Raw genomic sequence first — 25,772 nt, 5'->3', positions numbered from 1 at the left:
ATCAGCGAAACCTGTCAATGTAGCCTCGTTCTAGTACCCGTCGTGACGAACGAGCTTGGAGAGCGCCCTCGCGCATGTGGCCTGGAACTAAAGAAAAATGGTAGTAAAAAACATGTGAGAAGATGAAGCCGTCCAAGTACCGATTAGCTTTCGACAAGAGAGCATCAAACCTCGCTTCATTGTCACCAGATGGAAGGCTGAAAGTTTGGGAAACTACAAATGGAAACCTCTGCCATGAATGGATCCCCCCAGCTGGTTTAGGCGCGACTTGTTCGTGCTTGTGTTGGGTACAGGATGACTCTGATGACAGGCCCAAAGCTAAAAAGGTAATTCGATGTCGCTTTAACGATTTGTTCTTGAAATCTGAAAATTATTGCAGACTCTATCACTAAAGCTTTAAAATAAAGATCGATTTGTGTTCAAATGTAAAAACTGCTTTGACTATTAAAAAGTAAAGACCATCTGAAGTTGAATCATTCCAGTTTTTATATGAGAAAATATAAATCTTTTAATAATCAGACGATACTTCTCTTGTTAAAGTTTAAAATCTTTTTCTTGCAGTTAAACATTTTGAATTTATAAACTTCAAATTTATCGGTCAATTTTTTAAAAAAAAGGAATGTTAGATGTGTTTTATCCTGCAATATATTTGTTCGATAGTCTTTTATTTCTTGATGTTCTACAAGGAAAGTATAAAACATATCTGCATAGGGTTATTATCTTTCTGAATAAGGGTAAGTTCTCATGTTTACTGCTTGTATTTGTTATATGTTCTTGCTCTGCTTAGGTATTGTGTTTCACTGATTCTTGTATAAAATGTGCTTTAAAAAAATAAAAAGAATCCGTTTCCGATGTTATTTAGGGGTTAAGAACCATATCAACTGGATAATATGCTTTAGAACCATATCAGGTGGTAATGGTGTAAGAATAGATCTGAATAGAACAAGGATGTATGATAAATTGGAATAAACTGAGTTATTAAGAACATTTTTATAACACATTTTTTCTTGAAATTTTATCTATTGTTGTAGTCAAAGAAAAGTAATCCAAATTCAAATGATGGGCTCAAAAGCCATATAGTATTTGGAACTTTGCAAGGATCAATGGTTCTGCTCAATTGTGACACTTTGGATGTAGTTAATAAACCGGTAAGTGAACCCTATGGAATTCTTGGAAATGTCTCATTACTAATAAAAATCTACTTTGTTGGTGCCCAGACCCATATTTTGTAACATAATTTTTACTATTCAATCACATCAGTTTCTTGCTTTCCTAGCTACCATTCTACCAACCAGTCTTTTTGTGGTAATGCTTACTGAATCAAATAAAAAATACAAATTACCCAAGTCATATTGTGTATCAAGTAAACTTGATATTTTATGGCTGTGAATTTATTGAACCAAATTTTGCTTATTTTAGTTTTTTGTAAGCTAAATAGCTACATATTAATTAAAATTTCAAGACTAAAAATTTGGTGCCAATTTATTTTGCAGGTAAATGAACACCAAGGGAAAATCAATGATATTTGTTATTGTGATAAAAAAGAAACTATATACAGTGGATCAAATGATAAGTTTGTCATTGAGTGGTCATACCCTTTGATGACTGTAAAAAGGTAGATATATGTCTCTATTTAATATGAAATTGAAGTATGTAACTTATGTTATGTTGTTTGTGGACAGACAAGATTCAATTGTTGGTGCTTGGATGCAAATATTGTGTTAAAACATACAATGAACCTTGCTTACAACAACCCCCTTTTGTAATTGCATGCTGAAATAGCCCTTTCTATCCAAAAATTGGTAAAATTGATGGCTGGAGCAAGTTTAATGTACAATTTTGGTAAATCATACAGTGAACCACAGTCATTTAGCCCTTTCATTTGCATTTTTAAAATTATTTTTTTATTTTCGTTGGGCTAATCTTATTTTCTAATCTTAGTTTATTTTCGTCAGCCCATCTTATAGACCATCTCAGAGTTTGCGCCACCATGATGGAATTCTTTTGTTCTACACCTAATTACAATACCTCAGTTGGAGCAAACCAGCAAAAAATTGATGGTGCATAGAAGCTGCTCTTTTATTTTTGGCTGTAGAACTTCTTTGGAATAGAGAAAAATTGTTTTAAGATGAAGATCTGAATTTCGTTGATTAACAATGTACCTTGTTGAGCTACAGTGGATTTTACAAATCATAATGATATAGGTCACTACTGTATTTATAGCAGTTTTTGTCCCATTTGTGTCATGGCATCACAATATTTGAGATTGTCGATTTAACACTGAAGAAAATTACAATAAAAGTTGTTAACTGAAAGTAATGGGTATTTAGTTTGTGCATTGAGTCACCTCTAAAATCTCTTGGTCAGCTGACAAAAGCTTAAAAGCTCCAGTATTTAACTCACTCCATCATCTACTGGATTAATTTAAATTGTATCTGGTATTTTGCAGCTAACAGTCAGCCTTTTTATCTGCCACAGTCATAAAACTTCTGCATTTGCTATGTTTCTCTTGCATCATTAACACTGTCACATTCACTTTATTCTTTCTTGTTTATTGGGGATTGTGGTTGTAGTCCCAGTCAGGCAATCCATCTCACTTACAAATCAAGAAATAAACTCATTTAGAATAAAGATTTATTTCATGAAATCGGTGAACAGATCATGCCATTTATGATTTTATTGAACTCTATGTAACATAAAAATGTCATTCTAGCAAATGGAAAGCTGACAAGCATTGTGTGTATAAAGTACTTGTTAGCCCAGATGGTAATTGCATTCTCTCTGCTGGAAGATCAATAAAACTCTGGAATATTGAAACAAAGGAACTTCTACAGGTTGGTCAAAATACCTAGTCAAAATAATTGTTAAAAGGTTGCTATAATTTCCACTATATTTTGCTAATACATGCTGACTATGGTTTCCTACCAATAGTAGATACAAAAAGACGGATATGTAGTTTGTGCACAGAGGACAATCTCATATTACAGTTAAGCAATAAATGTCTATATATAATATAACACACAGTAAACACACAGTGTCAATAAATCTTTTGTGTATTACATATATGTGTTTCAACCTTCCAAAATTTACACTGCCCAAAAACATTATAATCATGATCTTATTACACTTAATGTTTGAGCCCTTGATATTGTGTGTTTACAGCTCATCATTTTGTGCAGCAGTCAAGACTCATTTTTGCATTTTCAAGTTAGAAGCGTGTCTTATACTTGGTATTGTTTGTCCTTAAAGTGACACCAAGAAGAAAGTATTTTTGGGGCCCTTTTGTAACTTATTTCTACTTATAGAGTATTTGATTTTCTCGCAGAAATTTACAGGGCATGCAAGTCCAGTCACCAATCTTTTCTTTGTGCCAATGAGCAATGGTAAAAGTTTCAAAGAAGAATGCTATTTCATATCTACTGCTGAGGATGATGACATGATAAATGCCTGGTAACTCAACTTGCAATTACATTCTCATAATGTTTGTGCAGTGGTTATCCATGGCAAGGGCCCTAGAATTTAAATGTCAGAACCGTATTTTCTTTGTTATGATATAGAATCTAGATAATTTTAGGATGAATGGTGGAAGGATTAAAACCATGCACAGTTAATTCTTTACCAAGTTTATTAATATAGGTATTTTGGATATTGTTGCAAGAAACGGGTAGCAGACCAGTTAAAAGGAACATAAATTTATGTTATAAGTTATTAGAGTTGGAGTTTTTCACCAGGAAGAATGTTGAGTGCAACGTGCTTCTTCTTTTTGTGATCAATGTAATTTTTTAGGATGGAATCCTATCTCCCCTCTGTTTAAAAGTCCATATCCGTGACATAAATTTACTGCTGAACATGTAGCTCAGAACTAAAAACTTGCTTCAACTGTATGTATTATCCTTTTTCTCGACAGAAAAGGTGCAATGTAAATTGTGTAATTAGAAGTAGCAAATAACTATTTATGTATTGCACGGCATGCTAATTCCTCAACTATTAATAACAAAATATTACTAAATAGAAAATTACTTATCAAAGTACTGAGCAAATAAACAAACCAATTCTCTTAATGTATTGACCATTTTTCATTTACCTGGCATTGCTGCTCTCAATTTCAGTGGTCAGTTATAAAAAATATGTGTTGCGAGCAGATTACAAAATCCCTAGATTCTGAATATGTATGTTCTACATTGTAATTAAGTGATCAGGTAAAAATTTCTAAGCAATCATCATGTTTTAAAGATGATCAATGCTGTCTTTTTGTTAGCTGTTGTTTTCACGTGGGAAGCTTCAGGCTTTAGAAAATTTTGTTCCTTGAATGATGTTGTACCCTTATTCTCAATAGGCATCATGATTCATCATCCCAAGATACAAACGCTGTTTGTTGTTTTATGACTGAAGGCTACCCTGGTTGCATTGATGGCTCAATCAGTGGCTTGCAGGTTAGTTTGTTGCTATTATTGCTCTTGAGGGTTGAGAAGGGGTGTGATGGTAAAGATGAAATATAATATAGCACCAAGCCTAAAGCAAGGCACTTTCTCCACAGTCAAAAATATTTTTCAACCAATTGTATATTTGCTATAATGGTTTAGCAATGTTTCTTAAGTCTAGATATGCAAATAATAACAGTTATGTATGCTGAAACTCCACAAATGTAGTAGTTTATTAGGAATGTGTTTTGCTAGTAGATGTTGCATCTTTGATTCATATTAATTGCAACCTTGTTTATTGAACAACAACCATAACAATTGAAGTGAATTATCTTGAAGCTATTATTATTCCCAGTCTGGTTTTTCTGTGAGGCATTCTAATGTTATGGAAATCATATTTCTTGGGGAAGGGTAACAGATTACTTTTTTCATTCTTCCAGCTTGAAATGGGTAATTTTGATGCACCCAGGTATAGTTCATGTGAATAATTATAGATAATTTTATTAGCAGCTACACCTTGGATCTGCCTGCCGTGATGGCAAAGTCTGTTTATTTACTCAGGTTTTGAATGGGTATGTATTGCATTGCTGTTGTGTATATAACACTGCTAGCCCTTAAGTTCTTTATTACTATTTCTAAACTGGCAATTTGTTTTGATACTAGACAAATACTTTTTATTTTTATTGTTGTCTGGCATATCTTCTGAAGTTTATGTGACTACAGAAAATATCGTTTAGATCCATTCTCCCTTGATCTGTCTCCAACTTCTTTTTGTTTACTTCAAGTTATTTTGAGCTATCTAGAACATACCAAAATTGTCACTGTCGTCCAGTTTTGTAAATATTTTTTCATTTGAAGATACCCTCCTGGAAGTATTGTGCAATTACAAAAAAGGTTAATTTGTTTGACTTTAGTGTCATGAAACAAAAAAATATCACAAACTACTGCCAAAAGATATTCATGTCAGATGACTTAGGAAATAAAATATTTTGCCTATAATTTTTTTCACAGGAGGCTGACCAAGCCTGTCAAATCGGCTTTCCACTTCAAACTGGTAAATTCCATTAATGAGGTACGTTGAGGTCATATGTTTATTCTGTTTTGCTGAATTAGAAAGCAAAAGGTAAAAGTCTCTGCCAAATGCCATTGTAGCTACCATTGATCGTCAATGCCCCTGGTTAAAGAATCAACAGTCTCCGGTCACAGTAATAGGCGATACACATTCTTGGTAACTAGCTAACTATCACAATTATCTGGAGTTCTCTTGTTTTCCTTGCTATGTCGTCTATCAGTATTGCTGCGATTCGATCCCCTCCCCTTCAACCCCTGCCAAGGTCAAACGTTGTAATGTCGTAAATGCGACATGAAACAGTATCGAAACAAGAGTATTTTTGGGTTGGTAAATTGCAGCAAAATGATTCGATTCTGTTTTATTCCAAAGGAAACTTCTGCACCTGGATTAAGAATATTTGCCATGAAGCTTTTGGATAGTGATGCTGTCCTTCTTGTGTATGGATCGCCGATCAACCCGACGTTTGAGAAAATAGTAAGTGCTTTAGATGTGGAAAACCTCCATGTAAGATAACATCAATATGTTTATTTGGCTATGTAAGTCATTAGATCGGTAGAAAGAAAAGAAGCCCGTTGTAATGTGAGCCATTAATGTTTTTCAAATATTTCCATAATTTGCCCGAGAGAAAACTGCACTGTAACTTACTCTATTTTAGAAACGTCAGTACTAACTTGACGTTTTATAGGATTTGAAGACCTAAAACACTGTATGCGATATTGTAGCAATCCGACCATTCGAACTTTCGAAGAAACGTTTCCAGTTGCCAAATATTGGAAGTATCGAAAACTGATGGCCTAAACAGGCCTATATGATGAAGGCCTATAATTTTGTTCGAATTAGGAGAAAACTGTTGAGTTATTGGATATTGACAACGCATATCGCAATGCATGTATAAATTGCTCGAAGTAGTTTATAGAGACATCATTTCTTTTCTACGCTGATAACACACACTAACGTTTCATATATGCAAAACATATGAAAATTTATCACTTATCAAAAAGGGTTACAATTAGCATAAGATTCCTAAAAGAACTTGGTAATCGATTTTGTTTCTTCCTCAGAAATTATCTAGCGTACCCAACGGATCTAGCTTGAAACGAGAGACAACTGAGGGACTTCTGCACAAAAAATCAGACCAATCCACAAGAAAATCGAGTGGCACCGCTGACGTCAACAGATCTGTTGCCATCGATTCGAATGCACCAATCGCAATACAGCATGTGGAGCAAAGAGACCTAGCAACATCACAGGGAAACAGGACAGCCGATCATTTGCCTGAAGAGGTATTACCCTATTTGTTTATGAATATGTAGCACAAAGGTAGCGTAACACATCAGTGGGTTTAGCGAGCTCCCCCCTCTCGAGGTCACAAAAAATTTCTTTGTCTGTTGGATGTATATACATATCTTTTAGAATAAGAAGACTTACCCATTTTTTTGGCTCGTTGCTTATTTTGTACTGAGTGTTGTTTTGCACAACTTATGCAAAGTTGTCTGAGCAAAATATATATAATAAAGGATCCGTCATTTTTTATCACTTTTTGCTCATTTTCCTATATTTTAGACAGGTCCTTTATTGATAACATCACGTTGTTGCTGACCAAAGTTAACCTGTATAAATATGATATTATTATTATTATTATTATTAACTGCTCTCCTTCTAAAGATTCTTTGCACTCATATGATTTATTTAAATGTTATAACTTTTGTAAAATTAGTAAACTTGTCACCAGGCTAGCCGATAGTAACTACCTGTAAAGTGAGGTTACTGTTGTAAGTAGAAGAATATAAAATAAAAAATGTTTTCATTATTATTATTTAAAATTGCACCTGCCAACATGCACAGTGTTTTTTGTGTATGTATATGCATAAAAATGCAAGGAAATAGGTTTTCCAAATCACTTTGTTTTGGGACATCTTTTTAGTTCAAGAAAGCTTGTTAAAGGCTAAAACCAAATAGAATGGCTTGCACCTTTTTAATTGTTTGTGCTTTAGTCAAAATTATAATCTTCAATAGTAAGGTTTGATATATTCTACAAGTATACTTTGATAGTTTAATTAGATAAAGTACGGTTGGTAATAGAAATCAAAGGTCTATTTCTAATCTCATTTCAAATATATTAATTCATTTTTTCATCTGGCAGCTTAACAGGAGGCGCGGGTGTCGCAATTCAAAACGTTTTTAGTGTCTGTCATCTTTTGCAGCATTCGTAGCTAGTTAGCCAGCTAATTATGAAGGAAAAATCCCCTGGAAATCGTAAAAGAATAAGATTTAATTAAGCACATAAGACCGCCACCAAATGTCAATATATGAGTCTTTGTCACCAGGTCAGTCATTAATTGCTGGTACCTATAAATGGCATTAGTTTCACCAGGCTCATGCATATTGCATTGTATCTCCCAGTGCCTGTTAATTATAAGGGTAGATATCTAAAGCAATTAAACCGCCATTTTAATGATTTTCAACTCAAAATAATTTGTTGACCAAACCATGATTTCGAATGTTGAACTTTGAGAATCCTTTTGTCCTTTTTTTCCTCAGCCTACACTTGGCGAAAGGTTGAATCCAGAGGCCCAGCCAGAAATATCTTCGACACAGCTGCTGACAAACTATAGGTTATTTATTTTAAATCAAATTGTATTTTTTAGCTTAGAGGACCTACACAAATTTATCATCATGTGCAAATCCAGATTATTCGTAAAGCTGAGGAAGAAATGTTTTTTCCACGTGCAGGCAGTATAGCCACTATAATAGCCTCTCTGTTGTTAGTGTTAGCTGCAATAATAGATTTGTTAATTTCAAGGTGATGCTTAATAATGAGTCTATTTGGTCAATGTAATAATCTTTGTACGAAGGCTGGGTTTTGAGATATTGAGTTAGAAAGGCCAAAACTAGCCAAAATCTACCTTTGCCCTTAGGTATATATAATGACTTTATAAGAAAGCTAGGTGTTGATGTTGTAACTTTATCAGCAAAGTGTTAAGATGAAATACTCTGTTCTTTGTGGTTATAGAATTAGCCCTGTAAAAGGAAGCGTGACTTTGTTATCATCCGACCAATTTATACAGAGATGCTATGCATAAAGGCGATTTCTTCTTGCCAGCCGAATTTTTAAACGATAAGTGTAATACTGATAACGCAATGCTTTTATTTGAATTTTGGTTTAATAATTTATCTTGTTTATTTTAGTAGTAGTGTTGAACGCCCAAATGCGTCCTCCATGACCCAGATGCTGGAACAAGCTCTTCATAGCGACGACGATAAGCTGATAGACAACGTGCTTTACAAGACGAACAAAGAAACAACAATCACTCGCACTGTCAAAAAGCTTACAGCTACGTCTGTTATTCCATTAATGAACAAGGTAAATCTTCAACTAAATTGCTTTTTGCTGATGTTCTGTCGGCATTTGCCGCTTAAATTATATGCTTTCTGTCTTTGAAAACACACGTTGGCTGTTTTAACAGCTTTGGTTAGTAAAATGAGTAGTTTTAGCGATTACTTCCACAATGGAGTCGTTTGGTTTCTTTTGCATACATTTTTCTAGCTGTAAACAAAACAGTGACGAAATATGAATTTAAGTGACTCAAGGACAAAGAAAGAATTATGTCAAATACGACCTATCGTAGAAGACTGGGGCCTACCAATAGATCGAAATATATCAAAGGGCATGTCGGTTCGGAATTATGTGTGATTTTCGTGAAGATACCGCCTGTAAAGCAGTTGTGTTAAACTCCCGGCGACAATGTACGACACAATGAAGATTTTTCACGCAGTTACACAAAATAGTATGCATCGGTCAAACAAATATTTCTAGCTGTCCATGTGTGTCCATTTCTCGTGCTCCTCTGCTAAAAGCTTTTCCTCTGCTGAAAAACCTATCAAAGTTTAATATAAACAACGAACAAGAATTAATTGATATAAAGACTTACCAATATTGAGAACTCGGCCTGTTTGTGTATTGATTTGATAGTGATGATGATTCTGTACTCGGAGTTATTCAATTCTTTGCTAACCAATTATATTCAGCTAGTTGCCAAGATGATGTGGCTTTGACACAATTTCAGCAAATGATCAAAGTTTTAAGCACACCGCTTAAAAGAGGCTACTTAAACTCTTCCCATACAAAGGACTGTTATTGTCCAACCAAAGTATTCAATATAAGTCCACAGAAATCATTTTCAAATAGTTAATGTATTTCCTTTTTCAATCAGATCTTAAACAGAATTCAACGGAACCCATCCCGGTAAGACATTATTCAAAGAATAGACTATTTTGTTTAGAATTTACCATAAAATCATATTTATTCAATTCATTTTCTGTTTTTTGGTTTTATGCAAAAAAATTTTGGTTTGAAAGTCGACTCTGTAGTCTTAACCTCAGCGATCTTTGTGTATATGTTATTGCTATATAATTCAATATATTCAACTATTTTGAGGCCCACTGTTTTGGCGCATACTTAAAAATGACATGTTTGCGTCAACATCCCTTCACCGCTAATCATCAGAAAAACTTATTATAACTTTTAGCCAACAATTTCGTCGGCTTTTGTTTGAAATTTTTTCTCTAGGTCAAAATTTCACCAAATAAATGTTTCAATGAATGGTGTGTCCAGACAAAGAAAAGTGGACTGGTCGACCAACATGTTTTCCCGGAATCCACACCCAAGTTAATTAGTACCACCCTATTAGACGAGATTGGTCGGCCAAGAGTAGAAAATGAGATTTTAAGGGTGATGGTTACAACCATATCTCAATAAATTTCATCTTTTTGTTCGACCAAATGGCATGTTATGAGGACCTTGTGCGTACATGTCCTTTTTTACATTGAGAATTTTTTACCGATGTTGCCAATGTTTAAAGTAAGTTATTTTTTGCAGGGGTTATGAATTACTTATTTGGATAAGAGTCCTGATGGCAGTTCACATAACTTACTTGATTTCGGTAAGGTTATAATGTTGTTCGCACAAACGCCTTATAACTGTTTGGAATGCTTTCAAATTGGTTCTAAAGGGGTTAGAGAGCGTGCTAGATGAGGCTGTGTAGAGCACTTTTCTGGCCTTTACGATTTGGCCTGTAATGTTAGCCTGTGTTATTTCCCCTCATGTGCTATTTCCCTGTAACTTTAGCGTTTGCCATTTCCCCTCAGTTCCCTGTAATTTTAACGTCTGTCGTTTTTCGTCTAGCCCCTACATTGTCAGCCTGTGTTATTTCCCCTCATGTGCTATTTCCCTGTAACTTTAGCGTTTGCCATTTCCCCTCAGTTCCCTGTAACTTTAGCGTTTGCCATTTCCCCTCAGTTCCCTGTAATTTTAACGTCTGTCATTTTTCGTCTTGCCCCTACATTGTCAGCATGTGTGATTTCCCCAGTTCATATCTCCTCTGTGATAGCTTTAAGCTTGTTAGGTTTTATATAAATACAACTGTATTTATAGCAAGTGTGAAAAGCTTTGTCGAGATAAACTTCTAAACTCTCTTAACCCAAGAGAAATTTGCAATAGCAAAAAGTAGATGTTTACCAGATTGAAGATATCGAAGTAATTCAGTAAAATTATGTTCCAAGAGTCGGTTTATATTCTTTTTTGCTACCTTCTAGATGCCAAATTTGCTGAATAGGCTGACAACATTATATCAGTCGTTTGAAGCGCGAACCAAGGTTTACCCAAAGCTGAGCAAGCTTCACGGAAGACTGGATCTACTTTTGACTCACGTGAGTTCACTTGCGCTTTGTTTTCCTTTGATTTATCCTGAGGTCGTTTTCATCCAGCCCCGTGTTTTTCTTGGTGAACACGATGTTAGTTGATGTCCCCGCCAACTTGGGTAGCAAATATTGTCTACTGCTTCGAAGTGCAACTTTTGATTCCGATGAACTGATATTTTTTTCTTTTATATTCACATCAAATTTTTACAAAACATACACAAATTTTTCCAGACGATACCACAGGGAGCATGGCAATACATAGCAACCCTGTGGTAATTACATTCGACATATAAAACTAAATTAACTACAATTTAAAGATACAAAATGAACTAAAAGAATAAATAGAAACTATTTCTAGAAAGAGGAGAGGAGAGAGGAAATATGTTGTTTGTATCATCAATTTATTCAAAACGTGTAGAGGCCTGGATATATTTTAACGTTGCAGCGAGAATTTTCGAATTTGATTCGAGTGGTAATTCTTTGTGGCCATAGAGGATGATTTTTAGCAGATCTTCATTTGAAAGATTTATCAGACCATAAGGCAACAATATCGCATTCACACTGCCGAAGTGATCACATGTATCCACGTTATAATTATGGCAGAACAGAAAATAGTGCTCCGTGTCTTCAACACCGTCATTTATCGGGCACAAAGGGCTCAAAGTGTAATTAAAATTGTGCTTAAATTTATGGAAATTAAGCTTAATGAGTCCAACACATAACTGCGTTAAGATGGATAGGCCATTTGGGTCATGAACATTGTAGACTGGTTTAGGAGGTGGACGGATAATGGAAAACAATTTTTTCTTGAAAACATTTACCGAGGTCGATTGTCTAATCTCAGGATCGAGCTTTTTCCATTCCAATTAATATTAGCACTGAGAAAGTATGGAAGAATTCATCACTTTTTTAGATATAGTTTGGATTGCTTTTATTGTCATATGGCAGGCGGAAGCAATAAATTTAAACGCGGTTTTTCTCCAATTCCCAAAGAGAGTGAGATGGTGTTGTAAGTCGAAGAAAGTTGAAGGCTCTTGCGCAACCGGCATGCTTTGCGACTATAGTTCAAAGATCCGACCTAATATCGTACTCTATGAGAATACAAGACACATTCAATTTCTCAAGACAACTGCCGCTAAGCATGCCGATTGCGCAAGAGACTTTAAGCAAGATTGGTCGGCTCTAAATGAACACAGTCACTGCCAATAAGAGTTAGGCTCTTTTGTGCTTATTAACTACTCGATACAAACTCTCTAGACTCTGGCTATTTCATTTCTTAGGCAAGTTTTGAACACATATATGCAAAATTAAACACAAGTATCCTTAACAAAAGCTATAAACAATACTGTTTGTAGAAGGTGTGATGATAACCAAGAGCACATGGAGTATTTGCGAGAATGCCAAAAATTAAAGGGAAACACGCCAAGGATCGAAAGCGTCGTGAAAACACACCTAAACAGCCAAAAAAATAAAATCAAGTAGAGTATTTTAGCTCATTTAGAAAAAAACTTCTCGTTTTTCTGATATATTAAGAAGTAACTGCTCGGAAATGGAGATGTTGAGGCTTCAGATAGCATTGTAAAGAGTATGGTTTCGACTTTAAGTTTGTTATTTTTCAATCTTCATAGGGCTTGACTTTGTTTTTTAAGAGCGCATTTATATTTTGTTTATTTTGTTTGATATTTTGTTTGCAAAAATGATGATTTATTAGCGCTTTGATAACCTCCCGACAGGAGGGGCTCACTAACTACCAGTGAAATAGCAGGGACGTTCTTGGCAAAATCCTTTTATTGTCAAAGGCAGAAACAAAGAAAGTTTTTTGATATTGCGATAATTCGAGCAATAATTAGACGTTGATTTTATATTTCATTTTAAATTGTTTTACGTTGAAATATTAAAATACTAGTTTAACGATAAGAATAAGATATGTTTTTACTAGAACCTTAAAAGTGGACGACGTATACTTGAGTGGTTTGAGTCGCCTGTCAATCAACTATTGGCCAATCACGAGGCGCGTGAGTGGTATCACTTGAGCCACACAACCCGCCATCAATTTTTTGATTTCTTCTGACGCTGCATTTCTCCCCAAAACAGCTACGAATTCGTTTGATTTCGTATTTGTCGATTGTTTTTAATTGAGTCATGATTTATTCACAAATTAACAATGTAAACAATCTATTTTCTTTTTTGGTGACGTTTTTTATTTTTTTGATATCAGTTTGATGCTTTTCATACTCCAGTTATTTCAAGCAATTTCTTAATTGAAGGAAATAAAAATAGCAAATGATTAATTGTTTTGTTTGCAGGTGGCAAATCGCAAAAGCTCAACTCTGAATGTCGCTGACGTAAACGAATCAGCGCTGGTGTTGCAAGACAATGGTGAGACCATTCGGACGTTTATAAATGCAAATTTGTCGACTATGTGATGTATTTCAAGCTACTTAAAGTATGCGAACACTTCCAGGACCAGGTGATTGATTGTGACAGGTATAAAACACGGACTGCTGACTGGGGATTAGTGGACTAGTACAGAACAGGAGAAATTCTGACGACAAGTCAACAGCATTGCCTTCATTTTATAACAGACTTAGTCACCGAAACTATTTTTAAGTCACCGAATGCCGAACGTTTAACTTTAATGCAACCCCTGAATACTTACAAAGTTTTTAAAAGTTTTTTCACTTTTGAGGTTACAGAAAACATAAGAATATATAAAGCCTACTATAACTCAATTTGAATAAAAACATACTGAGATATCAGCGTAAATTATCAGCTGATTCGTTGCTTACCCATTAGTTGTTTTTGTGATTTGATGCGTGCATCATCAACCACCGGACATATAACAATTGTTCTTTCTGTTTTCAACCAATCTTTCTGAAAATTTCTTAACTGTTCAGCCGTCAAGTACTGAGTGTATGAAAAATATACTACGCAGTGAATTCTCAATGTTTTCGACTTTTGTCGGACCAGGGTCACTGTCTGTTAAACCTGTTTACATTGTTTAAAAGATGCTACAACACGGCTTTGCCGCAGAAAAATAGATCGGGGACAAAATTATTTATATTAGGTTTGGGGTAGTCCGTTGTTGGAAGGTGGACGTTGATGTGGGTCTGACTGTATTGCATATTTTGTAGATCATCGACAGCTCAAAATAATCCTTATTCTTTGCAATTCTTTTTATTTCTGAAACTACCCCGACACCTCGAATAGTTTATTACCTAACACTTTTATGCAGCTTTTTGTTTTCGATATAGAATCTCCCTCTTTTTCGTGCTCACAGGCACAAGACTTTTTAAGGGAGGTCTGATGCAACTATTTGCACTATTAGGTCACTTCTACATTTTGAGTTGAAATAACTTACCAAACATGTAAAATAACCCTTTATTTAATCTGGGTAGAGGTAGGCGCTCGACTGCCATGCCAGCAGTCCGGGTTCGATCCCGGCTCGTGGACGGCCCTCAGTTCACTCAGCTGAAAATGAGTACCTAGTTGAAACATACTAGGGAGGTAAAAGCGGCGTGGAAAGGAACTGGCCACCCTACCACACAATGCCGTGGCCCAGGACGATGCGCCCCTAACAGTGCATTTCCAAAGTTCGATATCGAATACGGGACCAAAACAAAAATGAGGTAGAAGAAATAAATGTATAACCCGGTGTCTGTTCTTTACTGATCTTTTGGGTATCCCGGTTTTTCACATGGTACCTTGCTACCTACCAGATTCTTGTCTACTGACTTTCAAATGCTTGCAGCATGGTGCGCGATAGCTTTCCTGTTACGTCACAAAACTTGTATGATAAGGAATAGCTATAGTATAGCAATTAGCTAATGATTTGCGAGGAATGGTCATCCCTTTATTATTGTTTGTTGTTTTGTGAAGTTAAACAGCGAACGTTGCTGAATCAGTTTTCAGCTACATTTAGTGACTGGTAAAAAAATTCAAATTGTTTTTTTAACAAAAAGCCTTTACGATTTAAGATGAGAGTGATGAAGAAGAATCCAGCGATGAAGAAATGGACGAAAAACCAGAATCCCCTGCATCAGAAGACGAAGATTCAGATGATGCAGAGTCAGAGGTGAGAGAACAAAAAAATTGTATTTAAGAGTAGATATTTTATCACATCAAAAGTCATGAAGACGTTTTCGGAATCAGATACCATTTGATAAAAGGCAGATATCTTACAGTATATCAAAGTTTTCATGTACAGATGTTACTTAAAGTTTGTTTAGATGGTTTTACAGTAAATCAGTATATATCCAATTTAGTTATGCCCAAAAAGTAAAGGCACAAAATGTACAGCAACAAGTGATTCTATGGCTTTTAAAGTAAGTGTCCAGGCTAGTGATTGACGTTTGTTTGCCAGGTACTAAATGGTCTTTTGGATAGTCATTATAATGTAAATTTTTTTAATTTGATGGGTTGTCTGAATATATCGTAATGCGTATCTTGCTGATAAAATCTCATTGAAAAAACCAGGGAGCTAAATAGATAACAAGCATTTTGAAACAGCTGCAGTCTTTATCGAGATTCCGAACATCTCTCGAGGAAATTTGGCTTGTTCAGCCATACCTCCGAATAGGCCTTTCCATGAGCATGGTTCCAGAAACGCAGTAGATGCTAGGCCAAAACAATAGTTTTATATTTGAGTGGTAGGGCAGCGACTTGGCTTTCCTGGGGTTGTTGCCCTATCAGTCATTAAATTTAAAGATGCCTAGAAAAGCTTCTTATCTTAAGTTGTATTGCTGGTTTATTATTTGTTGTGTTAATATTAAACTGGAATTGCTGTATGGAAATATTTGTACATGCAACAGAGAACCAAGACGAGTTCCTTTCTATTTTTTCTTTTTCAAAAGATGCTAAAGAAACAAATCGATTGTCTGCATTAGGCCATTTTGAATAACATTGGCCTTATTTTATTGCTTCGTGCAAATTTAATGGTGCTAGGTATCCTGTGTATCTTTCCATTATATTAGGGTCATTTTTAAGTTGTCAGAATTTAAATGATACCAGTATATTGAGCAGCTAGAATACTAATGAATGTTCAAGATATTCTTAGGATAAATCTGTTCGTTTTTTCTTACCAGAGTTTGATACATAATATATTGTCACTAGCACTTCTATCTGCCCCCTCCCAAAAATATAGTTAAATGATTTTGAGAGCTGCAATATTTTCCAACGGATTCATATAATAGCTATGAAACTAAACCCTAAAACTTGGCCCATTTAAACGTATTAACTAGGGGGCGGTGACATGGCCCCTCCAGCCTCAGTGACAATCCTTTTCTTTTTACCAAATACTTCTGATATCTATTTTGTTAGAAAGGAGGCTTACCTTTAGGGGCTAACTAATCAAAATTGTATTTAGAGAAGAAGGCTTCGGTGTTTTTATTTTTTCTGGAATCTTATTTTTAAAAAGTTAATTCATTAAGATTTTTTCAGCAGTTGTTAATGGTAATTAGAAAAAATGCGAAACATCCCTCTTTCTTTTTAGGTAAACACATCGAGCTTAAAAAACAGTGAAAACGAACATTCAGAACAAGAACAAGACATGTCAGATCATGACTCAGATATATAATGATACCTCAGGTGAATTTTTTAAGTACCTCAAGGCTTTGAACAAGTGCTTTATATTTGTAATAGAAAGATTCCGACAGGTTTCCTACCGAGCTCACATAAAACTAATACTGCCGGAGAAAGCCATTAAACACATGTGCAGCGATATTTGTTTGGTTCGTTTTCATGATGACTTCATTTGTAAACAGAAATTGGAAGATAGCGGTTTAAGAAAATATGAAAATTGTCTTATCTGAATTTTGTTGTTGGGAGATAAATCTAGAAGAACCGCGGACAGAATCGTAACAGGGATTTCCATAGTAGTTTTTATAGTAGCATAGATCTTGTGCTAAGCTTTTTAAAAATAAAAGTACTCGTTTCCAAAATAAAAGTAACAGTCTGCCATGGGCAAAATGATTTGAAATCCTTTTTGGGTTTCACTAAATTTACTGGAAAAGAAATAATGATGTATTTGACGCATCGTGGTCTTAACGAGTGACTCGCAACAAAAAGTGATGCTATGCTGATCTTGATTAACTTTTATAAATTATCGCCAGCCTTTTTATATTCATCACTTTAACCAAATTTTGGCGATGAATATTGTTTACGTTCTATGCTAAACACTGCCCCAGTCTCGAAATCCCCCCTGCTTTTGTTGTTTGCTACATCGTCAAAGGCCTATTATTTTAAATTTGTTTCTAACATATTGTATCTAAGTATTTTTCAAACACCTTTGGTATTACATATTAAGAATTATGGTCGTTATGAGTTCTTTTAGAATAAATCGTCAGTTTCTTGAATCTATTGTAATCTGGCCTGTTTTTGGTTTTAAATACAAAAAACCTAATATTGGAGATACATGCGCTGAGAATGTAAAGATGCTATCTTTGGCAAAGGTTTTCTTGTCTATTTATTGTCTCGTTTTTACGGGTGTTCGGAAATTGCCATACTTCATTACATGGGTAACATGTGACACTATTCACTATTCAGGTCCAGGCTGACAAAAAAGAATGAGAGTTTTTTTTATTCAATGCATGCACGATTTGTAACGTAGATGTGATTGACAAATTTGGGATTTAGGAAACTGTCTGCTCTAGGGAGGTTTCTCCGGTACAAGTGCGTGTAAGACATTTTAGACCTTAATAAATTGTCAATTGTTGGGAAGATCTGTCAAAGGAAGGTGTCAAAATCTCTAGACGTTACTTATTCTTGGCTTTGATTGCAGGGACGAATTTTGGGACTGTGTTATTTGTCCATGATTTGACGGTGGCTTGTTTATTCGGTATATATAAGGTCCATTAATGCACGTCTCACTCTTGGAGTATATTATTTGAATTAATGAATAATGGTCAGTGTAGTGGATCGACCGAGTGCATAGTTAAGGTGGTGAGCTGGTTTGTGTTGTGAACTACCAAGTATCACTTCTGGTGCGATGATGGCTCAGTGGTTAGGGTCGCTGACTAAAGATCCGAAGATCTGTGGTTCGAGCCCCTGTGGTTCGGACTGTGGAGAGTCGTCAACTTTCTGTAGTTTCCAGATGTAGGAATCACGAGGTGTGGTCACATCGAGAGGGAGGACCAGAACATTGCTTGATAAGCATAGCTTCTCAGTGTCCTAAAATTACCTACGGATGCGAAATACAAGAAAGTGACATTATGAGCTCTTACGAGCTTGCGTGCGTGTTTAAGGTAGTCCGTCACCTCAGCGATTGGCTAGTATGAACAATGAATTTTAAACCATCTAACGCCAACTCTGATTGGCTACAATTCACAAATGTTCATAAACATGAACCAGTAATGTTTAAGCCACCTAACTGTGAAAGTGAAATTGAACGATGGTAAACGATAAAGAACAGCCTGCTGTTAGAATAGGAAAGGGAAAGAGAATATGTAATATGTTCTTCGTCCACTTTTCTTTGATCGCCCCATCTCTTGTTAACTGAAACAGGGCAATTTTTTATAAGATAATTTCAGAATCAAAATTTTCTACGTATGCTGAGGTATTCTTATTGGAAAAGATTTTGATTCAGTTGTGTTTGTGTCAGTGATTCAGACAGAAATTGTCGTCTATTCCGCTGATACAAGTTTTGATATGGCATTCAAACCTGCACTATGGTTGTAATGGCCATTTAGCCATGCCACGGCAATTCTTTCCTGCATCCTCACTGCACACACCCTGGAAAAGAGAACAGATTGGCCCAGTTCTTCTTCTTATGCCACAAAGATGTCCATAAAAGCCTGTTGATTCGTTTCTTCTGTTTGTTGTACTTGTTTGTTTGATGGATGGTTTCTTTGTTTTTCTGTTCTATGAAAACAAAACAAAAAACAACATTTTTGTAGAAAAGAGCAATCGAATTCCAAGCTACAGCGTTCTATGTTTCTTGTTTGAAAGATAGTACGTTTGTCATGAAAAGCCAATTTAATAACTTAACAAAAACATATTTTCAGTTGTATATACCCAACAGTGTGGATAAATCATGTGTATTCTCTATACCTAGGGCTTGACTAACTGAATGCAAACCGAACGAACGGAATTGAAAGTTCATCGCTAGTAAGCAGGGCTGCCAAGACCATGGCTAGGAAATAGAAGAGGAGATCTATGTTGCAATGTTTATACTTTGTTAGTATATCTGGGTTCAACCCGCATTGAATAAACCCTAGTAAAAATTTTTATCGTGTAGACGCAAGCTGCCCGTGTTGAGAGCAATTTGAAATAAACCATCACTGAAGGAGGGATGAGCCTGGGTTTAACCTAGGCAAGCCTCTGCGTTATATGATGTTATGATCTAGGAGGAACCTGAGGCTTATGATATATTTATAGTCGACGGTTGGAAGCGACTGCCTCTTTTTGCACGTGTATGGAATGTTAATGGAAAATATCCTCAAATCTTCATCCAAAAGTGAGAATCAGTCGCATTTATTGAATCAAAGTTCTCTTGTGGCTACATAAACAGAGCTACATGAAGTCTCAACATCCATGCCTAAAACAATATCGATATGATTTGATTTTGCCAGGGAATTATGAACAGATGGGGACATGGTAGCCAGTGGATGCCTTTTCCAATCCAGCCATTCTACTGAAATGTCTACACAGATTAAGCTTACAAGAAATTCGCTGGTTCTCCCATTGCACTTCATTTCTGTGCCTCTCCTTGTATGCAGCCTCACCCTCTTTCAAAAATCCCAGCTTTGCATGCTCAAGTTAAATCCCCAAGATGACCATGTTGGTTTCATTGTTTGACACCCTGGTAACATTGAATGAGAACCCGATTTACTCGCGTTTTTATCATCCCCAACCATTGAAGATAAATCCGCAATGAAAGATCCTGTTTTCCATGCGATATTTTTATTATTCTGTCGGTGTTAGCTTTAGGCTTAAGTCCTTGGAATAAGCTTTCAATGAATACAAATGATACCTATTACAAAGGATTTTTTGTGAATGAGCGTCCTAAAGAGTGGATTGCATTTTCTTATCCTCTCCCTTTGTACAACTTGATTGTACACATCTTATTCAGAAACTAAAACATGGCCGAGCTAGGGGATTCCAACTAAGGGTGCTTGTGTGCCATCTGTTTGCTGTCAATTGCAATTGCTAAGGAATATCTATCAGAAAATTGCATGGCAATTTCTTTGCTTGTAAACTCTACAATTGGTATTAGTTTTGGTGTCGAATTTCAACCAAACTGTGACGGGGACCACAGTGGAACTTTCCACGAAAAACAACGCCTTAGTACAAGCGGCCGTTACGTTTCATGTTACTGGATGCTGTCGGGTTTGTTATATTACGTATGTGGTTGAAAAAACCCCTTGATGGTAGTTACTGTCCCTTTCTAAACTGATATCTTAAAGTTTAATTAAGCCATAATTTGCAATTCCTTTTTAATAGCAAACAGGTTTTCTACTTAAATTCATTTATTAACATACCTGTGATTTAGGAGATTAACCATATAAGGAACTGTGCTAACAAGAAAGCCAGTTCAAAGGCAAACAAAAGAGAAAAACATTAAAACTTGATCGACCAGACTGAAAGGTGACGGACGCCTGAGGTTGTGTTGGCCCACTCTTGCTTTAATTTTTCACTTGTCTTGTGTTTGAGTACGAAGAAAAAATGGCGAGCAAAAAGGGAAAAAAGCAAACTACAAAGAAAAGGGCGCAGAGGGCGACCTCGAACGTCTTTGCCATGTTCGATCAGTCTCAAATCCAAGAGTTTAAGGAAGCCTTCAATATGATTGACCAAAATCGTGATGGATTTATTGATAAGGCTGATCTGCAGGATATGTATGCGTCGTTGGGTAAGGAACCAAAAGAAGACTACGTTGATGGCATGCTGAAAGAGGCTACAGGTCCCATAAACTTTACCATGTTTCTTACGCTGTATGGTGAAAAATTAAACGGTACGGATCCTGAAGACGTCATAAGAAATGCTTTCGCTTGCTTCGATGAAGAAGGCAGTGGAGTTATTCACGAAACGAGGCTAAAGGAACTGATGATGACCATGGGTGACAGGTGTGTATTGCAAGTCATAATAATAATAACAATTTTAAAGTTTACCAATAGCATGTTCAGCGTGTACTGGTCAGTACTACGTTTTAATACCCTACGTAACCATTTGCTAATATTTTCGTTATGTACTAGCCAGGTTCATCTACCAAGGTGTTGGTTAACGTAAAATTTGTTCTTTTGGGCAACGTCTCTATTGATTCACTAGCCGTAATTGCGCTCGGTTGAACCAATGAAGATTAAGCTTAGAAAGGTTAAAGCAAATGAAAAGCCTGTAGAAATCCATTTAAGCACATGCAAGAGGATCAAACATGCTCCTCCGAAATGTCAAAATGATCTTTCCCAATGGTAAACTTCAGTTGACAATCTGGTGAAGAAAGGAGAAGGTTTTGCTTTTTGTGGAGTATCTTTAATGGAACTTGCAGGAAGGATTGAAGTTGAGTGAAAAGAGGCGTTGCCAATGGTGAGGTTACGATAAGCATCTTGAACTGATGAAATTGTTAGATCTAGAGGCTAGAGGACAGCTGCTCCAAGATTAGATAAAACATTGCATGTTTAAGATTGGGATAGAGGAGAGGCACATCCTGTGGAAAACCTGCATAGCTACATTATTGTTTGACAATGGAAATATCCTTACGAAAATGTTTTGGCCAAGTATTAACGACTCATTTGAAATTCAACAATGGAAAATTCTTTATCAAAGAAAAGCTATAAAACTCTTTTCTTTGAGAAAGAATCATTAATGCTAGAAGTAATCTTATGACTTAATTGAATAAGATACACCTAACAGAGCCGGTTAGAACTGTCTCCATGATATTTGTTATAAGAAATGCTGAATTTAGACCATTTAATAGTAAGAGCTCCAGGGACTATTGCCTTATAAGCAAAAAATCAGTTTAAAGAGCATTAACTCTTTCAAATCAGATTACTTTAATTTTGTCTTGGTTCTATGATTTGTGAACCAGGCCAAAACGACAGTATCCTATTGGCGTGAAGTTAGCCCATTTAAAACAGATTTAGCCAACTTAGCTTATTTTTCGAAAATAAGTATTTTATGACGTCATTACTAAGCCAGGGCATAGCGGGGCTGCTTCCCATCATTACTGCCATTGTTTTCTAATTGATTTAATGCAGGGCCCCCTTGTTCTTTTTATAGATTCCCGTTTAGCCACTCCATTAATTTCTATTATAATGTTAGAATAACTATACTCAAGAATAATGAGGGGTTTCCATACCTATATGTAATTTTCACATATTCCTAAAATGACGAAATGTATGATATAATATCCTTACACCTTAAAGTCTGGTATTGTGCCTATCAACATGTTTGTTTTCAGAATTAGTAAGTTGAGAATAGCCTTTTCTAAGGGAATTCAGCTGTGGGTCAAATCTTTGTTTACGTAAAGAGGAGAACAATAGCCCATTCTTTCAAACGATGGAAAGTCGCTGAGGCTGGAAGTGCAGTTTTCCCTCGTTTGTATATCAAAATTTCCCTGCAGAGTGTTGATATGGTAAAGGATGTAGGGGTTGATTTGCTAGGGGCAGGTTCTTGTCACAAGGGGGCTTTTGCTTAATCCCCCAACAATTAATCTTCGACCGTTCCGCTGTATAGATTATCAAGAAACACAAAAGATCTTTATATATTCGAACAAATGTTCTGATAGTTCTTTGTGATGTGAACGTGAAGGAATGATTAAACAGTATGAAATGGAATGGTTATTGTGGACACTGACCAGCCGGACTTTACTGATGATTTGCTGCAGTAGATCATTATTTAAGCTTACAGTCAAAGGCAAAAATAAAAGTCTTTATTTCATAGAAAACATATATAGAAACAAACTGAATATGGAAACAAGGTTAGATCCTGCAAGCAAATGTATTTTGATGAGACAGATGTCAATAGACATGGCTGGAATTTTTTTAGTCGTCAGCCATCTTTGTTTCACATGGTCAGAGAAGATTGAAATAGAGGCACGTTAATGTGATTGGCTAAGATCAATGCAGAATGTTTCCTCATGATTGTTTCTTTGTCATCTCTCTGAAATGCCGGCATTTGAGTGGCTAACTGAAACAATCTTGTTTGTTTAACAAAAACTTTGTTTTTGCTGATTGGGAGGTTGGGAGGGGCAACCATATATGGCGCTACTGAGACATATAAAGTTTATTTCCTGAAGTAGGCTGCTTGTAGTTGTTTTTGGGAAGTAGCTGTTAACTGAGACAGAATATCGAAAATGGCGAGCAAAAAGACAAAGTCGAAAACCACCAAAAAGAGGGCTCAGAGAGCTACCTCAAATGTCTTTGCTATGTTCGATCAGTCACAAATTCAGGAGTTTAAAGAGGCCTTTAACATGATAGATCAAAACAGAGATGGCTTTATTGACAAAGAAGATCTACACGATATGTTAGCATCTCTTGGTAAAGATCCATCAGATGACTACCTCGAAGGAATGATGAAAGAAGCTCCAGGAGCCATTAACTTCACCATGTTCTTAACGTTATATGGAGAAAAGCTAAATGGTACAGATCCAGAAGATGTTATTAAAAATGCGTTCGCCTGCTTCGACGAAGACCAGACAGGTTTCATTCACGAAGATCGATTGCGAGAGCTTTTAACAACGATGGGTGACAGGTAAAACATCGAAGATTAGTTTAAAAACGTTTCATTGCCCAGTCCTTTCAGAATTACCAAGATTACCCCACTTGAAAGTTAATCCATGTCCTCCTGTCAGCCGCAGTGGGTCGCAGTTGTATTGTGTTTATGGCCTAAGAGCGGGTCATGGTTGGTGAAGAGATGGGCTCACCTGGAGCGTGTAATAATGTATAACTTTGGCTGGCAGCACAAAGCCAGGCTGTGTCACCAATTTATAGTACAGTAAATAAATGTTTTGCAGAGTTTGCTGCAGTAAATTATCAGTAGAATGCTAGATTCATCCAACATGCACGAGTCCCTCAGGCATATGGCATTTAATATCAACTCCATCTTTGAATGCCTTGTTTTTGTGCGAATTGTATGAACTTGTACATATAGTTTCGGGTGCTGTAACAAATTCATATATAGCTCCTGCGGTAACTACAAGTCTACTTTGAGGAAAATATACATTGCTGGCTGTTATTTGCTCTCCAAGCAGTTCTGCCGTGAACAGCTGTGCCCGGTGGAGGGTGGGTTGGTTAGAAAGTGCTGATAATAAGGATTAGGCCTACGGTAGACAGAAGATAATAAGCAGCATTCTAAGAATGCAACACACCCATACTTCGAATTTGATACAAGTATTAAGATATTTTTTAATAAACAGGTTTTAACTGCAGGGAATATTGTTTATTTATAGATGAGCATTGGATTTTCCCTCTCCTTATTGGAAACTACCAAGTTTTTTAGTTTAAACATTTAGTTCAAGCAAGTAGAGAATAAGGAAGCTTTAGCTTAGTTTAGTTCAAAGTTCCTGATTTTTTACTTCGCCAATTTACTGCCATGTTTTGTAGTTTTAACTGATATACTGTAGACAGTTTTCAAAGTTTCCTTATTAGTTATTTGGTTTGTGTTATCAGAATTGACAATAGTAATTGGACATTTTATCCTCTAATTTCCCTGTAAATTATTCATAAGCCTTATGAGTTTCTTTTTTTTGTTATATATATGTTACAATTTTAATTTGTGTACCAAGCTATAGACAAGTATGAAAAATTATTACATACAATGCATGTAGTGCTTTGCCTCTGAAGTAAAAACTGTTAACAGTGTTGTGCTATCAATATTTGCAACCAGTCTTTCTTTTATTTCTGGGGTGCAACAGTCTTTCTTTTATTTCAATTTGTTGAAACAATTTTTAAATTTTCAATGGTCCTCTCTCTCTCTTTCTTCATTTCTGTATCCAAACAGCTCATTATTTGCAAATTGTGATAACATCAGCAGTTATTTGAATTCCTACCTTTTTTACAGATTCACAGAGGAAGAAGTTGATGACATGTTGAGAGGAGCACCGATTGATGGGAAAGGCAACTTCAATTATGTAGAGTTTACTCGCATCTTGAAACACGGAACCAAAGAAGAATGAATTGACTCTTAAAACTTTCTAGCATTTTCTTAGGAATTTGCTACAAACTCTTTGTAATGTTGAATAACCCTCAGTCATTGTTAACCCATACTTCCCTTGCTTTGTACAAATACAGGACAAGTGTATGCAGTATAAATGTTTTTTACACCTTAACTTTTTGCTTTGTCATTTGATCTGCCTTTACTAACATATGTTTTAAAGATCTCAAGAGACAAGGTTTTAAGTGAAATGTTTTCTCAATTAAAGATGTCCTGAAGTATTTTCCTAGCAAATATCGATTTTCGTTTTTTGTCTAGATTATTGTATCTGTGTCTTAACATCAGCAATTGGCATTGCTTTTTGTACAGTTTGGTTTGTTTTCATGTGTTCTCCTGATTTTATAGCCCCAGTTAAAGTTATTTTTGCCTGAATTAAATTTTGACCAGGATCAAAAGGGGAGGAGAATATCTGCTACAATTTATTTTTGCATATTTAC

At 35.8% G+C, this 25,772-nt stretch overlaps 2 protein-coding genes and 1 long non-coding RNA gene across 6 annotated transcripts; 2 read left to right on the top strand and 1 right to left on the bottom strand.

Annotated features, from left to right (window-relative positions):
- The first annotated feature begins 55 nt into the window (after positions 1-55).
- LOC135681726 (WD repeat-containing protein 43) lies at positions 56-17,488 on the top strand. Of its 3 annotated transcripts, none has more exons than XM_065196322.2 (18): positions 56-326; positions 1,032-1,148; positions 1,494-1,615; positions 2,714-2,834; positions 3,326-3,450; positions 4,337-4,433; positions 4,932-4,993; positions 5,433-5,493; positions 5,863-5,967; positions 6,555-6,776; positions 8,035-8,108; positions 8,683-8,857; positions 9,708-9,739; positions 10,373-10,436; positions 11,089-11,202; positions 13,500-13,572; positions 15,171-15,268; positions 16,685-17,488. In XM_065196322.2, the coding sequence occupies exons 1-18, from the start codon at positions 123-125 to the stop codon at positions 16,766-16,768; spliced, it is 1,950 nt and encodes a 649-aa protein (XP_065052394.2). In that variant the 5' UTR covers positions 56-122; the 3' UTR covers positions 16,769-17,488. The 3 variants fall into 3 exon arrangements, with proteins under 3 accessions (XP_065052394.2, XP_065052393.2, XP_065052392.2); XM_065196321.2 differs by having other exon boundaries at positions 4,929-4,993; positions 8,686-8,857; XM_065196320.2 differs by having other exon boundaries at positions 4,929-4,993.
- On the bottom strand, positions 17,292-20,594 carry LOC135681730 (uncharacterized). The gene is made up of 2 exons (XR_016144477.1): positions 19,851-20,594; positions 17,292-19,050 (listed from the first exon to the last, which is right to left on the bottom strand). It is a non-coding gene; the product is annotated as an uncharacterized LOC135681730 (long non-coding RNA).
- Positions 20,595-20,745: 151 nt separating this feature from the next.
- On the top strand, positions 20,746-25,450 carry LOC135681728 (myosin regulatory light polypeptide 9). 2 transcript variants are annotated; one of them, XM_065196324.2, is made up of 2 exons: positions 20,746-21,251; positions 25,183-25,450. In XM_065196324.2, exons 1-2 carry the CDS (start codon positions 20,854-20,856, stop codon positions 25,295-25,297), a joined length of 513 nt encoding a protein of 170 aa, XP_065052396.1. In that variant the 5' UTR covers positions 20,746-20,853; the 3' UTR covers positions 25,298-25,450. The 2 variants fall into 2 exon arrangements, with proteins under 2 accessions (XP_065052396.1, XP_065052397.1); XM_065196325.2 differs by lacking the exon at positions 20,746-21,251 and adding an exon at positions 23,389-23,874.
- Positions 25,451-25,772: the final 322 nt, after the last annotated feature.

Source organism: Rhopilema esculentum, chromosome 12, assembly GCF_057945365.1.
Source record: "Rhopilema esculentum isolate cy_ngs chromosome 12, ASM5794536v1, whole genome shotgun sequence".
Lineage (NCBI taxonomy): Eukaryota > Metazoa > Cnidaria > Scyphozoa > Rhizostomeae > Rhizostomatidae > Rhopilema > Rhopilema esculentum.
Note: the sequence above shows the minus strand (reverse complement) of the source record. Positions and strands in the feature narration are given on the sequence as shown.

What these genes read in the sequence shown, in the direction of transcription:
- LOC135681726 (XM_065196320.2), top strand. Translation starts at nt 123, where the DNA reads ATGAAGCCGTCCAAGTACCGATTAGCTTTCGACAAGAGAGCATCAAAC. An exon ending in CCGATCATTTGCCTGAAGAG is followed by an intron (nt 6,777 to 8,034) that starts GTATTACCCTAT and finishes TTTTTTCCTCAG; the next exon opens with CCTACACTTGGCGAAAGGTT. An exon ending in TGGATCTACTTTTGACTCAC is followed by an intron (nt 11,203 to 13,499) that starts GTGAGTTCACTT and finishes TTTTGTTTGCAG; the next exon opens with GTGGCAAATCGCAAAAGCTC.
- LOC135681728 (XM_065196324.2), top strand. Translation starts at nt 20,854, where the DNA reads ATGGCGAGCAAAAAGGGAAAAAAGCAAACTACAAAGAAAAGGGCGCAG. An exon ending in ATGATGACCATGGGTGACAG is followed by an intron (nt 21,252 to 25,182) that starts GTGTGTATTGCA and finishes CCTTTTTTACAG; the next exon opens with ATTCACAGAGGAAGAAGTTG.